General features: G+C 40.9%; 1 protein-coding gene across 5 annotated transcripts in view; it reads left to right on the top strand.

Moving 5' to 3' along the window:
• SMG6 (SMG6 nonsense mediated mRNA decay factor) overlaps nt 1-15,899 on the top strand; it is a 212,796-nt gene that overhangs the window by 33,890 nt on the left and 163,007 nt on the right. For all 5 annotated transcript variants that reach the window (XM_008526314.2, XM_070562918.1, XM_008526313.2 and 2 more), the window contains one exon: nt 13,871-13,932. In XM_008526314.2, coding sequence (XP_008524536.2) covers nt 13,871-13,932 — 62 coding nt within the window. The remainder of the gene's footprint in view (nt 1-13,870; nt 13,933-15,899) is intronic.

The following is a 15,899-nucleotide window of genomic DNA, read 5'->3' as shown; positions in this document are numbered from 1 at the left end:
TATGTCACTTTCATTCTTTTCTTCCCTTTTAACTCTAAACTCAGATTTTTCCTATACATTTAATAGTAACGGTGACAGGGATAGAGCACTGTAAATAAGTTAGGAAGAAGTTAATGCTCATGATTTTCCTGCTTTCTGGTATGGCTAAGATTGATTTTCGTTGTTCAGAGAGGATAAAAGAATGAAGAGGAGAGTTGGATCAAAGGTAAGAGCTTTGAAGGTGTTTGCCATGTCTTTTGAACTAGGTATTTTGGGTCTGGGAACCAGTACAGAAAAGATAAGAGTGACAAAAAACTAGATGGAAGCAGGCCTTGCCTCCAGTCACAGTGAAACTGAGTCTCTCACCAAAAATGCTGTGGTTTTTGGTCTTAATTTTGAACTCTCTGGCTGTTGGGGAAAAGTGACATCATGGCCTGCCTGCTCCTGGAGAATTTTGCGTCCAGCTGGGATCTGGAATCCCAGAAGTTCTTCATTGCCGTTTTATAGCCTTGTCTTTGGTATCCAGGTAAATGCCAGGCTGTGTCAGGTCATACTGTTGTCTGTGTGTAACCCATTTTTATTCTAACAGTTTTCTTCTCTTTCTGCTGCTAGCTGCCAGAGAGGTAGAGGTGCCTCTGTTGATAAAGAACAGATACAGAAGTTCACATCCAAACCTGAATAACCATTTTTAACTTGAAACACTTTTCCTTGGAGTTGATGCGCCAGAATCCTTCCCTTATTTGGTGCCTTGCTTAAATCTGAAGCTCGCACAAGGTTGCCAGAACTCCCTGTATGCTGATTATTTGCTTTTTGGTGCCCACAGCAGAGTGGTTTGTGAAACCTTCTTTGTGACCACATCGTTCTTAAACTGAAGCTTCGTTCTTCTTCATGTTCTTAGATTAGTTCTTGCTCCTCCCTTTCCTGAGAGAGTCAGGGGTTTTCCTGTATTGTGGTAGGTGGGTAGGCAGGAGGATATGTTTTTAGATATTTTTTCTAGACTGTGCACAGTCCCTCGATGATAGTGTGTGAATGCACATACATTCTTTGACTCTTGAAGAACTATTTCTTTGTTAATCAGGCAGATTGTGGACTTATCTAGAGAAATGTTAGAGTTTTTATTTTATTTGTTCTATTACTGCTGTTTTACTGTTATGGAAAACACTTTTTATTCACTTTTCTCACTTTTCTCTTTTCTGGCTGGCATTAAAGTAGGCTGCAGTTAAGTGCTTCCACCAGCTTGCATGATATGATCTAGACTGGAAGTATCTACTTCCCTTAATCTGCGAGACTTCTCAGTTGGTTTGGCCTAGTGGTCTCTCAGTGAATGATAGCTGGAACCATTGGTGGGTTTTTGCTTGGGGTTACTTTAGCTTTTGGCCCTTATAAACATCCTCAGTGTCTTTCTTGGTTCTGCCAAAAAGGTTTCCTTTTTTAAAGGTGAAAGATTAAGAGCTCAGACTCTGGAGCTAGACTGCCTTGGGTTGACCTCTGTGCTCAGTTTCCTCATCTGTAGCACAGAAATAATAATAGTACGTACCTCACAGTATTGTTGTAAGGTTAAATGAGTTAATACACACAGGGTGCTTAGAATAGTGCCTTACAGCACTATAGAAGGTGCTGTAGAAGTTTTGACTATTGTTAAGGTGGTTGAGTATTACACATTTGTTTTGTTCACCTGGGAAAACTTGAGCTCTTAATGTCTGAGTTGTGTCTGGGTAGCTTGGGGTACTTTTAACTCACAAAGCACAGAGCTAGCTCTGTAAATTCAAGCTGTCTTTAGTTGGGGGCTGCCCCTAAGCTTCTGAAAGGTACAGTCTAGTAGTTAAAATCAGGTATTAGGCCACACTCCCCACACTGTGGATTATATAGCTGGGCAGAAAAGTAGAATGCTGGATAGATTCTTCCAGTCATTTGCTCCTATTGGCTGAACCTTATTTGTGCTTCAGAGTGTAGCTTTTGCTTCTACCATACGGCAAGCCAGAAATTGTAAAAGTACGGATATTATAATCTTTGGAGCCAACTCTTTCACATTTATCCATCTCTCTACCCACCCATCCGTCACTGTTGATAATTCCTACGTTGCAGGATATATTCACTAAAGGACATTACAGTGTAGAGCTCTGCTCACCAGTATGGTAGCCACTAGCTTTATTTGGCTATTTAAATTAATTAAAATGAAATAAAATTAAAAATTCAGTTCCTCGGTCATACAAGCCACCTTTCAAATACTCATTATCCACATGTGGCTAGTGGCTCCTGTATTGATCACTGAAGATAAGGAACATTTCCATCATCATGGAAAAGTTCTATGGACAGAGCTGGTCTAAAGACAGACATGGGGGCTGGCCCTGTGGCCGAGTGGTTAAGTTTGCGCACTCCACTTCGGTGGTGCCAGCGTTTCACTGGTTTGAATTCTGGGCACGGACATTTCACCGCTCGTCAGGCCATGCTGAGGCGGTGTCCCACATGCCACAAGTAGAAGGACCCACAACTAAAATATACAACTATGTACTCGGGGGATTTGGGGAGTAAAAGCAGAAGAAAAAAAGAAGATTGGCAACAGTTGTTAGCTCAGGTGCCAATCTTTTAAAAAATAAAAAATAAAAGAAAATAAAGACAGACGTGTATATATAATTAAGATGTACTGTGATACCCAATATCACAGAGGTATATGAAATATTTTGAGCCTGAAGGATAAGATATCAGGCTCATCCTGGAGGTAGAGGGTTGGGAAAGGTTTAAGCAAGGAAAAGTAGGACTTTATTAGGTATAGAACGGAGTGCATGAGAAGGCATTAGACGGAGATTGGGAACAGCAGCAGAAAGAACATGGTGAATTTAGGGCACCATGAATAATTCTTTGTTGCTGAAGAGTAGGCTGTATTAGCAAGGGTGGAGGCAGAAGGAACAGCCAAAGATCAGATTAGAAAGGCTGTTTGTTTACCAAATATTTATTGGTTACCTTCTGTGAGTCCACTGTGGACAAAATACACAAAGTCCTTGCTCTCATGGTTTGTGTGTGTATGTGTGAAAAAATTGATAAGTGCTTTTAAAACAGGATAAGCTAGAACAGTGGTTTTCAAACTTTGCTGCACAATACAATCACCTAGGGAGCTTTTAAAAATCCCAATGCCCAGGTCTCACCCCCATGCCAATTAAATCAGAATGTCTGGAGATGGAAGCCAGGCATCCATGTTTTTAAAAGATTCACAGGCAGTTCCAGTGTGTTGTAAAGTATGGGAACCACCGAGCTAGAGAGGAAAGGCACAAGCTCCCCAGTAGGAGCATGCTTGACACATTGAAGGAACAGGAGGCCATAGGAGTGGAGAATAATTGTTCCATAGGCCTTTTGTAGGCCATTGTTAAGGACTTTGACTTTTATTCTGATGTTATTAACTTGTTAACTGTGGTCTGTTCTTGTCCAGTCTCTTGGGTTGAAACGTAGCAGATGGAACTGATATTTCTCAGCATCACAATCCTTAAATCCTGATAGAACTCTGTTTTCCTTTGACCACCTTTGCCTAGGTTTTGCCAAATTACCCTCCAAAAAGAGATTTAAATTCTCATAAATAGTGATAAGTATGTTATTTCCCCACAGCATTAAATTTGTCCTGCATGGTTTTTCTTGTGAGCTTTTTGTGTGTATTACATGGGTGAATACTATCTAGTCTTACACTATCAAATCTATATATTTTAATAAGTTCTTCAGCAGTCTCTTATTGAATATGCACCAAGTATCAAACACTGTGCTAGTCCATTTAAAAATATTATTGAAAGGAAATATAATAAGAATCTCCAAGTTACCTCTAAAAATGAAGTCAGTGTTTGATTTTAGTTTGAGTCTTTTTCTGAAGACTCATACTTGGTTCTGGGCCACTGCTAGTGTCTGTAAATTGAGTTACTTAGAACTGAGAACCACTGGGAGTTAGGGACAGGGCTCGTAATTGTCTGAGTGTGGAACGATCCTTTCCTTTGTCTATCTTCCCTCTCTTCTCTGTCTCCATTGCCATTGGATGGTTGCAACAGCTTCTTAACTGGTCTCCTGGCCTCCACACATTTGACCCCGCCCCACTCTCCGCCCGCCCCTCCCCTCAAAAACAACACTAAAATTTCTGAACAGTAGCCAGAATGTCCTTTTTTTCCTTTTCTTTTCTTTTTTGAGGAAGATGAGCCCTGAGCTAACATCTGCTGCCAATCCTCCTCTTTTTGCTGAGGAAGACTGGCCCTGAGCTAACATCCGTGCCCATCTTCCTTTACTTTATACGTGGGATGCCTACCACAGCATGGCTTGCCAAGCGGTGCCATGTCCGCACCCGGGATCCGGAGTGGCGAACCCCGGGCCACCGAGAAATGGAACGTGTGTACTTAATTGCTGCGCCACTGGGCCGGCCCCGAGAATGTCCTTCTAAAAATGAGGTTCGCTCATGTCACTTCCCTGCTCAAAATCCTTCAATGGCTTTGATTAAGATCAAACTCTTTAACAAAGACTTCTGCAACTTGGCCCAGCCTATTTCTCCAGCCAGAGATCTCTCTTGCAGGAGCACTCACCTGGCCATGCCAGTTTACCATGTACCACTTTGGGACCGTCACACACAGGCTTGACTCCCTGCTCCCTCCAAAACCAACTGATTAATTTACTCACCCACAGAGCAGGGATTATCTCTGCCTTGTTCATAGTTCGTGCATAGAAAGTGGCGAGTAAGTTTTTGTTGAATGAATAAGTGAATGGGTGGACAGAGTGTGAGAAGGCCCTCACTATCCTCAGACTCTGTCAACTCATTCATTTATACGATGGGTTTGAGCTTGTTTACTGCCTTTAGAGAACTACTTTCTTGTTGCCCACCTGATTGCTGAGTGGGGCTTCAGCCATTTCCTCTTCTGTCTTACTTTGTGCAGTGCAGACACAGTGTCCCAGCTCCCCTGCTTTTTGGGTGGATGGCATGAGAGTTCCCAGGCACTGAGAGAGATGAGTCAGAAAGAAGAGTCATTCAGAAAGTAACTTAGTCAGAGCAACAGTGTTGCCCTTTGGCTGAACTTTCTCTCTTTCTCTTTATACCTGAAGATGTTAAACTGGTGGCACTTTTGAGCTGGTTGCTATAGATTGTCAGACCATAGCACAGGGATTCATAACCCTCAATCTATCACTTTCCCTTGATTAGGGATGTTTTGGGAAATGTCCAGGATCCCTCTAGCCTAAGTGAAATCTTTATTGGGCTTGGGTGTGTTCTGTTTCCATCCAGTTGCCAAGTCCTGTAGTGTCTTCAAAGGTGGCTACTTGGAGAGTCCCATTTATATTTCTCTGTAGCCTTTAGGGTTTTTGAGTTCCGTAGCTTTGAGAGTCTTTTGGCATTTGGTGTTTTTGTGCTATCATAGACTAGGATGGTGCTTGCTTAGAAGCTGACAAGAAAGGTTAGATTTATTTAGAATCATATGCATGTGGGCTTTCAGAATTGGCAGGAACACTGTAGATTGGTGATTCTCCAGAGGTGGTAGGCGATAGGTAGGTATCAAAATATCTGGGGAGGGGGGGGTTCTTTTGAACCATGCTCCTCTTTACCTCTCAGCCCATGAGAATCATTGCTGTTTCCAGTACATGTGTGTGGTAGCCCTCAAGTGTTATGCTAGTAGAAAATTTTTGAGATACCACTGTTAGAGATGATCTAGCCAGGGATCAGCAAACTTTTTCAATAAAGGGCCAGATAGTAAATATTTTAGGCTTTTGGGCCATACACTCCCTGCTGAAGCTATTCGGCTCTCCCTTTTGAGGGGAAAGCAGCCACAGACTATATGTAAACCAAAGAGTATGGCTCTGTTTCGGTAGAATTTTATTTGTGGACACTGAAATTTAAATTTCATGCAATTTTCATGTGTCGTGAAATATTCTTTTGATTTTTTCAACCATTAAAAATTATAAAAACAATTCTTAGCTCATGGGCCATACAAAAAACAGGTAGGAGGCTAGATTTGACCCGTAGGCCATAGTTTGCTGACCCATGATCTAGCCCAGTGGTTCCCAAATCTGACTGTGTCTCAGAATTACCTGGAGACCTTTTTTTTTTTTTTTTACTTTTTCTTCAGATTATGGTAGTTTACAACCTTATGAAATTTCAGTTGTACGTTATTATTTGTCAGTCATATTGAAGGTGTACCCCTTCACCCCCTGTGCCCACCTCCCCCCTTTCCCCTGGTAATGACTAATCTATTCTCTTTGTCCACGTGTTTAACTTCCACATATGCATGGAGTTGTACAGAGATTGTCCTTCTCTCTCTGGCTTATTTCACTTAACATAATACCCTCAAGGTGCATCCATGTTGTTGTGAATGGGATGATTTTATCCTTTTTTATGGCTGAGTAGTATTCTATTGTATAAATATACCATATCTTCTTTATCCAATCATCAGTTGATGGACACTTAGGTTACATCCACATCCTGGCTATTGTGAATAATGCTGCAGTAAACATAGGGGTGCATGGGTCTTTTGGAATTGCTGATTTCAGGTTCTTTGGATAGATACCCAGTAGTGAGATGGATGGGTCATATGGTATTTCTATTTTTAATTTTTTGAGAAATCTTACCTGGAGACCTTTTAAAAATGTAGATTTGCGGTCTCGTTCCCCCTCCCTGAGGATTCGGATTCTGTAGGACTGGGGAATCTGTATTTTTTTATTTTATTTTTTTAAATTTTTTTTTATTAAGGTTATAAAAGTTAACATCCTTGTGAAACTACAGTTGTACATTATTATTAGTCATGTTGTAGGTACACCACTTCAACCCTAGTACCCTCCCCCCACCCCCCTTTCCCCTGGCAACCACTGATCAGTTCTCTTTGTCCATATGTTAACTACCACCTATGAGTGGAATCATACAGAGTTCGTCTTTCTCTGTCTGGCTTATTTCACTCAACATAATACTCTCAAGGTCTATCCATGTTGTTGTGAATGGAACGACTTTTTCCTTTTTTATGGCTGAGTAGTATTCCAGTATATATATACCACAACTTCTTTATCCAATCATCAGTTGCTGGGCACTTAGGTTGGTTCCATGACTTAGCTAGTGTGAATACTGCTGCAGTGAAGATAGGGGTGCATGGAACTTTTGGAATTGCTGATTTCAGGTTCTTAGGATATATACCCAGTAGTGGGATGGCTGGGTCATAAGGTATTTCTATTCTTAACTTTTTGAGGAATCTCCATACTGTTTTCCATACTGGCTGCACCAGTTTGCATTCCCACCAACAGTGTATGAAGGTTCCCTTTTCTCCACAGTCTCTCCAACATTTGTCACTCTTGGTTTTGGATATTTTTGCCATTCTAACAGGTGTAAGGTGATATCTTACTGTAGTTTTGATTTGCATTTCCCTGATGATTAGTGATGATGAGCATCTTTTCATGTGACTATTGGCCATCAGTATATCTTCTTTGGAGCAATGTCTGTTCATGTCCCCTGCCCATTTTGTAATTGGGTTATTTGATTTTTTATTGTTGAGTCATGTGAGTTCTTTGTATATTATGGAGATTAACCCTTTGTCGGATAAATAACTTGTGAATATTTTTTCCCAAATAGTGGGCTGTCTTTTTGTTTCAATCCTGTTTTCCCTTGCCTTGAAGAAGCTCTTTAGCCTGATGAAGTCCCATTTGTTTATTCTTTCTATTGTTTCCCTCATGTGAGGGGTTATGGTGTCCGAAAAGATTCTTTTGAAGCTGATGTCAAAGAGTGTGCTGCTGATATTCTCTTCTAGAAGACTTATTGTTTCAGGCCTAATCTTTAGGTCTTTGATCCATTTTGAGTTTATTTTAGTAAATGGTGAAAAAGAATGGTTGATTTTCATTCTTTTACATGTGGCTGTCCAGTTTTCCCAGCACCATTTGTTGAAGAGACTTTCTTTCCTCCATTGTAGGCCCTCAGCTCCTTTGTCAAAGATTAGCTGTCCATAAATGTGTGGTTTTATTTCTGGGCTTTCAATTCTGTTCCCTTGATCTGTGCATCTGTTTTTGTACCAGTACCATGCTGTTTTGATTACTGTGGGTTTGTAGTATGTTTTGAAGTCAGGGATTCTGATGCTTCCAGCTTTGTTCTTTCTCAGGATTGCTTTAGCAATTCGGGGTCTTTTGTTGCCCCATATGAATTTTTGGGGGAATCTGTATTTTTTTGCAAAACCTGTTCTTGTGATGCACACACACTCAGGGTTGTGGAATCACTGATACTGACCTCACTCAACCTTCTCATTTTATAGTTGAAGACACAGTCTTAGAAAGTTGATGTGACTTGCCGATAGTTACATGTCAAATAAATGACATAACCAAAATTTAGACCCAAGTCTTCAACTCTGAGATCAGTGGTCTTTGTTCATACCATTCTGTCCTATTCCTTCCCCCTACTATACAAATGAGCAATAAATACTGAATAGTCACAAATTTTGGGTTCCTTCTTTTCTTTATACCTAGTGCCAGTTTCTCTCCTGGGTTTTCTGGAGCTGACTGCTGATTTGACATTTAGCCCAATTTCCCTCTGGTCTCCTGGCTTTAAGTAGGAGAGATAATGAAGTAATAGCAAGTAAATTGCTTTAGTGTAAGACTTTGTTGAGGCAGCACTAAGCTGCAGTGTGAGAGTAAGAGCTGTTGTTTCAAGGGGTGCATTACTTGGAAGAGGTGGTTTTAAGAGGCATGTTTTACACTTGAATTCATATGGCTCAGATCCAGCCATCTAAGTGGGAAATCTCTACATGGACTTTGTGCTTAATTAGAGCTAATTGAACTGTCATCCTGCCCAGAACAGTTCAGGGGTGGAGAAACTAAAGGAGAGGAGTAATCCCCACCCATGCTCTACCTCAGCCTTGATGTGGCTCTTTGGTCCATGTGTAAGGGATATAAGGATTGATTTTGATTTGCTCCGTCTTTCTACAAGGCATTTGAGTCATGGTACTTTGCTTGCCTGTACTTCTTTCTTTATATCCTGGAAAGAGGAATACTGAAAGTGCTAATGAATAATTTTTATCTCTACTAGGTGATTATTGCATTGCTGACTTACTGATAGGTTTCCACATTTTGTGTGCCAGGTTCCCCCTTCCTTTCTTATTATGTCCTTAGATCCCACCTCCTGCAAGACTTTGCCTGGCTGAGGAATAGTGACAGTATAGGAAACAAAGTGCCTCCCAGCACCCAAAACCTTATGTTTTAGAACATAAATGGGGAGTTGACAAGTTGGCATGCTATTTATCTTTTGTTCTTAGACTACAAGTTCCTTGGTTTGGGGGACCTGTCTTGTTGCTTTGCTCTTGATTTTGCCCGGCATAGAAGCACAGGAATGAAGGTGGACAGTATCACCTCTGTGCTCACATTCTCTTCCAAGTTGTGATCTCAGTGCTTTAGGGAGACTGTAAATGGACTTTGATTGCATGCTCTGGAGGTCCTGGACGTTTACTAACAGGTACCATTGAAATTTGGCCTCCACCTTTGTTGTCTCATATCTAAGAGGATAGAGCCCCTTTTTAAAAACACAACAAAGTTTTTTTTTTAACACTTGATATATAAGAGTAGAGACATTCCAGACAGATAATCTAGAGAATGATAATTTATGCTCCCTAAAACACTTTAAAAATGCACGTTGGAACTCCTTTTAATACTGAGTAGTCTTACTATCCTTAAAATGATTCACTTTTCAGAAATTTGGTTTTCCACACAGCTATTTAGAAGCAGGGGCAACTATTTAGAAATTGAAATTGGGCATATTTCAGAATCTTGTCCTCTTGTGTTGTATTGCTGCATCTGAGCAGCTGCTTTCTCCTTCTTTGCTCCACAGTTCACAAAGCAGTTAGTTGGTTCTGAGTGATAATTACCAGGGCTTCCATAAAACATTTACTCCTCAAAATGCTTCATATTATTTCATTTTATCATTTCTCCTCTGAGTTAAGTAATGTCAGTGGTAGAAATGCCATTTTACAGTTGAGGAACAGCCCAAACCATTTTACTCATTCATCCCGTAGTAAATAGCTGGACAAACCTTATTGTGAGTGTTCAGAGACCTACCAATCCAACTACTGCCGAAGTGTCTCTTTGGGTCCTGGCTTTTAGATGGTGCAGAAAGCTCATGAGTCCATAGTGAATTGGCTTTGGACTTGAACTACTAAAGAGCCAGGAGCCCTTTAGTAATTCTAACACTGTCTCTCCGGGCTACACCCAAGAGCGTTTTTAGTTTCTGGTGAACAGTGTAAATGTGCAAGGAAGATCTGGAGGCAGATAGTCTCACCATTCGAGGAGTAACATTTCTTTCCCTACCTGAGTGAGACTATCGGAGTGTATTGTTAAGAATCAAAAAGTTGTGAAAATGGAAGCCAGTCCATGGTGATGTGTTGCAGAGGGAGGAAGCTCAGACTAAGACTTTTCTTACTGTGGACTTGGTATCAGTTAAGTTTTCGAAAAGTTCTGCTTCAGTACTGCTGACATCATGTTGTTACATGCAATGTTACTTAGGCCTGTTTCGATCAATATGTAACAAATCTTCCTCAGTATAACATGCCACGTTGCTTAGGCCAATATTGACCAATGAGTAACAAATCTACTTCCTCATATAACATCTCCTGCCTCTCTCTAGAATGCATCTACATTTTTAGCTCCTTTCCTACTTGAAGTGTTGGTCACAATGAAGAGAAACTATGTTTAGGGTGACAGATAGTTTCAGACTAAATATAAAGCAATGGTTCTCATTAACGAAGGTCAGTAAGAATGTATGGTTAGTTTGAAAAAGTTCCCTAAGATTCCTTTCTCTCTCACTAGTTGAAAAACAGTGCATTGGGGCCAGCCCCGTGGCCAAGTGGTTAAGTTCGCACACTCCGCTTTGGCGGCCCAGGGTTTTGCTGATTTGAATCCTGGGCACGGACATGGCACTGTGCTTATCAGGCCACGCTGAGGCAGCATCCTGCATGCCACAACTAGAAGGACCCACAACTAAAAATATACAACTATGTACTGGAGGGGCTTTGGGGAGAAAAAGGAAAAATAAAATCTTTAAAAAAAAAAAAAAGAAAAACAAATACACTTTCCAGGGCCAGTCCCATGGCCTAGTGGTTAAGCTCAGCGTGCTCCGCTTTGGCAGCCCGGGTTCGTGGGTTTGGATCCCAGGTGCGACCCTACACTACTCATCAGCCATGCTGTGGCAGTGACCCACATACAAAGTAGAGGAAGATTGGCACAGATGTTAGCTCAGGGTGAATCTTCCTCAAGCAAAAAGAGGAAGATTGGCGACAGATGTTAGCTCAAGGCAAATTTTCCTCAGTAAAAAAAAAAAGAAAAAAAGAAATACACTTTCCGTTAGATACAGTTAAAGTGCAATAATGGCAAATGTGAATTCAGATCATTAAGTGAGCTTCATCTACTACCCTAAGAGGAAAGATCTTTGGGAAGTAAAGATAGAACCACAATATTAAAAAACCTTGGCATGCTCATTTTACTTCAGGAGGTATTGTGGGCCACACAGTATGAGTTTTCTATCTAATCGGTAAGGAAAACTTAAAACTGAACTGCATCTGGTCATTCTTATTCCCTCGTCAGCCCTTCATGAGTAAACTCGCCAGTTCTCTTCCTAAGATAGATGGAGTTATAAGGGAAGGAGAACTGTTTTGGAATCAGAAGACCTGGGTTCAGGTTCTAACTCTGCCATTTATTGGTTTAAATTGCTTAAATTTCTGAGCTGCCTTGGGAATGGTAATTGGCTTGAATGAGATGGGTTAGTATTGTTCTGTTCCTAGCAAAGTATGCTGTATGTATAAATATAACCAACTTTAAAGAATTCCTCCTGGTTATGGATAAGTTAACTAGTTTATGACTAATAGCTGTGGGCGAAGGCATAATTGAGTTAAAATAGGAATAAAGGGAGAATATATATTTTTACCTTTTTATTTTGAAATAATTTCATACCTATAGAAACGTTGTAAGAATAATACATAGAAGTCCCATATGTCCTTCACCTGGATTCTCTGGCTGTTAACATTTTGCCACTTGGTTTATCCTTCATTGGGAGAGAATGTTTGGCTAACAATTGAGTGTTTACAACATGCCAAGCGTGCTTTTACTTGCCTTATCTCATGCACCAACCCATTAACATATAGGTAATGTTATCTCCATTGTGTAGAAAGAGAAACTTAGGGAGGTTAGATCATTTGCCTGAGATCCCACAGCAGGTAAGTGGCAGAGGTTTCACAGGAAAGCCCATGTTTTTCACCATGTATCTCTAATAGTAGATATACAGACTTGCATTCTGGCCCAGGTTTTGCTGCTAACAGTGGTACAGTCATGTATCACTTAATGACCGAGTGCTTTCTGAGAAATTTGTCCTTAGGTGATTTCATTGTTCTGCAAACATCTTAGAGTGTACTTACACAAACCTAGATGGTACATACAGCCTGCTACATACCTAGGCTATATGCTACTAGTCTCATGAGATCACCATTCGTATATGCTGTCTGTCGTTGACCAAAACGTCGTTGTGCCAAACCATTGGCAGTTTATTTTGCAGCACTTACTCATCTTTCCCTTCTTTTCATGTAACCCAGTGTCCCTGGCCCAGACTCACCTCACTGCAGAGACAGGGTACCTTCAGTGAGGTGTCCTGAGCTTTTTAACTATATGAATCAGTGTTTGATCTGGTATTGCTGATTAAATGTAATTTGTTTAAGCAAAAATAAAGACTGAAGCTTGTATGCAGGGTTTGCTGTTGAAGTCATTGGCAAGGTGAGAATACACTCCTTTTCCCACATCCAGCTTCCATAGGAAGTAGATGGAACTGCCAAAATTTGATTGGTGTTCTGTTTTGCAAGGGAATAAACCAGGAGAGTTTTTCTTCTTAGGCAAAGTCTCTAGGGGTGCTAGACTGTTCTTTGCCCTAACCACCCCTTTGAGATTCTTGACCCCTCTTCCTGTCTGGCTACAAGGGCCTGAACGTATTGCTTCTAGGAGACTGTGGAAGTTGATAGCAAGATTTGGTCTTTAGATTATGTCCACTTTCTTTAGAGTTGAAATTTTTTCCCTGCCCTTGTTTTCCTCAGTTTTGGTAGAAGTAGATTTTCTAGAACTTTGAACTGAGATTGTAAATTTGATGGCTCATAGGCCAGATGTGGCTGGCAAATGTGTGTTTTTGGCTTGCCTAATGTTTAAATTTTTTTTTCATTAGTAGTCAACATTTAGAAAACCAGAGGATTTCACATAAAAACTCAGCTTTTGGCTTCTCTTTAAAAGAAAAAAAAAGGGAAAGAAATAATAATATTGGGCCCACAAAGAGCAGAACTGGAGAGGAACAGCCATAGATTGCTGTGGTCCCCACCAGCCTGTTTCATACCTGGCCGCTGTAGACACTTGACTTTTCGACTCCAGACCTAGAACTTGAACTTTAGTTTTAAAAGCTAGAGAAGTACAATTTGATGATCTAGTTAGTGGTGGGTTACCCTTACCCTTGGTTACCTGCTTTCTTGGGTAGGTAGAAAAATAGCTCATAAATAAGATTAGGGACTTACCCAAAATCACTATTGTTCCTGTCCTTGTCAGGGCTTGATTTCTGTCATTATGGGGCCAGACTGGCTCCTAGATCTGAGGGAGCTGCAGGCATCTTTCTACCCACCTTAGTTCTGATTCAATACTTCATTCCATACACACAGGCACCACTGCCAGCAGAGGGTGCTGTCCGCTCACTGAGCCTGCTGTCATTTTGGCTCAGCTGAGCAGCAACGGTTGGGCATGTGCCCTGGGTCTGTGTGAGAGTTTGGGCATGTCCATTTGGTTCCCATCCCTAGTGCCCACCCCTTAGACCCTGGCCAGGTTGTTGTGTCACTAGGGACTCTGTTCAGTAACAGGAAACTGGGGAAAGTTTAATTGTTTTCTCCTCTCTCTTTTTCCCATGCAGCTGAACAAAAGGTTCATCCTCAGTTTTCTCCATGCCCATGGGAAGCTGTTTACCCGGATTGGGTAAGTGTGCAGGATGTTTATTTTATTTTCCTACATTACAAGTCATTTTGGAATTTAATATTGTTAGCAACTAGACTGTGTTTGTAACTGAGGGCACAGGGTGTGAATTCTTAGAGGCCTCCACCTTCTCTTCTTTTCCTTTCACTCACTCTCCTACTGTGCTCATGAAGTTTGGGAAATATTACTCTCCATCCCTCTGTCTCTTCTTTCTCTACCTTCACTAAAACCCCCTTTACACACAGTCTTTCCCCAACCCCCAAACCTAGTCCCTCTGGGTTTCTCCTTCTCTGCCTTATGGCTCAGCCCCTAGTGAGCTCCTCAAGGAAGTTATGCTCAATCCCTGGGTGCAGCTGCCAGGGGTTATCCTTGGGGGAATGCTGTCCACTAATTTCCCTTAAACAGAAGAGTAACATTTTCTTTCCTCCAACATTTTCTCTTCCTTCTGAACCATACCCCTTCCTTCTTTGCTCAGGTTCCTACACCATATTGCTGATCTCAGTAAATGCTAAGACTTTTCTATGGTTTCACCATCCACCATGGATTTATATATAAGTCTTAGGGAAGGTAGTGTGTGCAAAACTCTTGTTACTTCGTCCTTTAAATCCCTGGAAAGAGATCAAGTTTTGAGTATTCCTTTGGTGGATCAGAGTTTTTCCTCACTGTGTAAAACTAGTGATCCTAAAGCCTGACTGATGCCTGCACACCAGAGCAGATGTGTGCTGAGTGCCTCTTCAGTCTGAGAGAGGAATAGGTGGCACTGCTCTCAGACAGGTCTTCTGCGTTGTAATATTTTCTGAGTTGGAGGTTTTATTATGAGCTACCCTTTGAGGTGATTTGTTTTGAGTTATAGATCTCCTGGTTGTCAATGTTTCCCTTTCACTTTCTGTCATAACCTTGTAAGTTTTTCTGTAATGCTCCAGGAGGTTTCCTTTAGTGGGAGAAGCTGAAAGGCTTTGTCCTGCTTGAAGAAACACTGTTCCAGGAATCGTGAACTAGAAAAGTGTGCCTATTACATATTCACTTGTCATCAGCCTGGGCAAAAGTGACAGTGATGGCCACTGCAAGAGTAGTCTTGATTTTGGAATGACTTGGAGTCGTGCCAATAGATGTATCTCTATTAGTAGAAAGAAGTGTCAAGTGATTCACTTAGGAAAAGTCAACGAAGTGCATCTGTAGCTCCCTCCACCCCACATAAGCTCTCCTCTGGCAGGGGTTTTTGCCCACACTGTTGTATCCCTACTGTCTCACACATCGTGGATGTTTAGTAAATATTTGTTGTATGAATGAGTGAATCATTACAAGAAATGGATAGATTGTGAAAGACTGGAGAGAAGGATCTAGTATTCTAGTAGGTTGTAGTAGACCCAGGGCAATCACTAGTGAGTAAGGTAAAGCTGCAGTTACAAGGTGAGCAGGATGATATCAATACCATTTCATAAAATAACACATCATAGCAGGAAATACTATTATGCTGTACTTAAAATAGGTATTATGGTTCGTATCTCTTTATTATCTTTTTTAGTTCTAATGTTTTAAATCTTTCTCTTCCTTACTACCTTTCCACTTGGTATCTTCTCTCTTTTTTTCCTTTTCTTATGTTTGTTCCTTAAATTTTCATGTACCGTGTTGTTCTAAGTGAGGATTTCTCAACTGTACTATTGATATTTTGATTTATAATTCTTTATTGTAGGGGGCTGTCCTGTGCATTGTAGGATGTTTAACAGCATCCCTGGCTTCTATCCACTACATGTCAATAGTGTCCTTTCCCCTCTCCCCAGGTCGTGACAATTAAAAATGTCTCCAGACATTGCTAAATGTTCCCTGGGGGCAAAGTTGCTCCTGTTTGAGAACTACTACTCTAGGTATTTCTTAGATCTCTTAGAGACCTTTGGGACCAAAGAAGTTATAAAGTCTTCGTCCAGAATGTAGGAATATTTAGGATATATTTTTATCAGGTTAAACATTAG

The sequence above is a fragment of the Equus przewalskii genome, chromosome 10 (assembly GCF_037783145.1).
Source record: "Equus przewalskii isolate Varuska chromosome 10, EquPr2, whole genome shotgun sequence".
NCBI lineage: Eukaryota > Metazoa > Chordata > Mammalia > Perissodactyla > Equidae > Equus > Equus przewalskii.
This window is presented reverse-complemented; position numbering and strand designations above follow the sequence as displayed.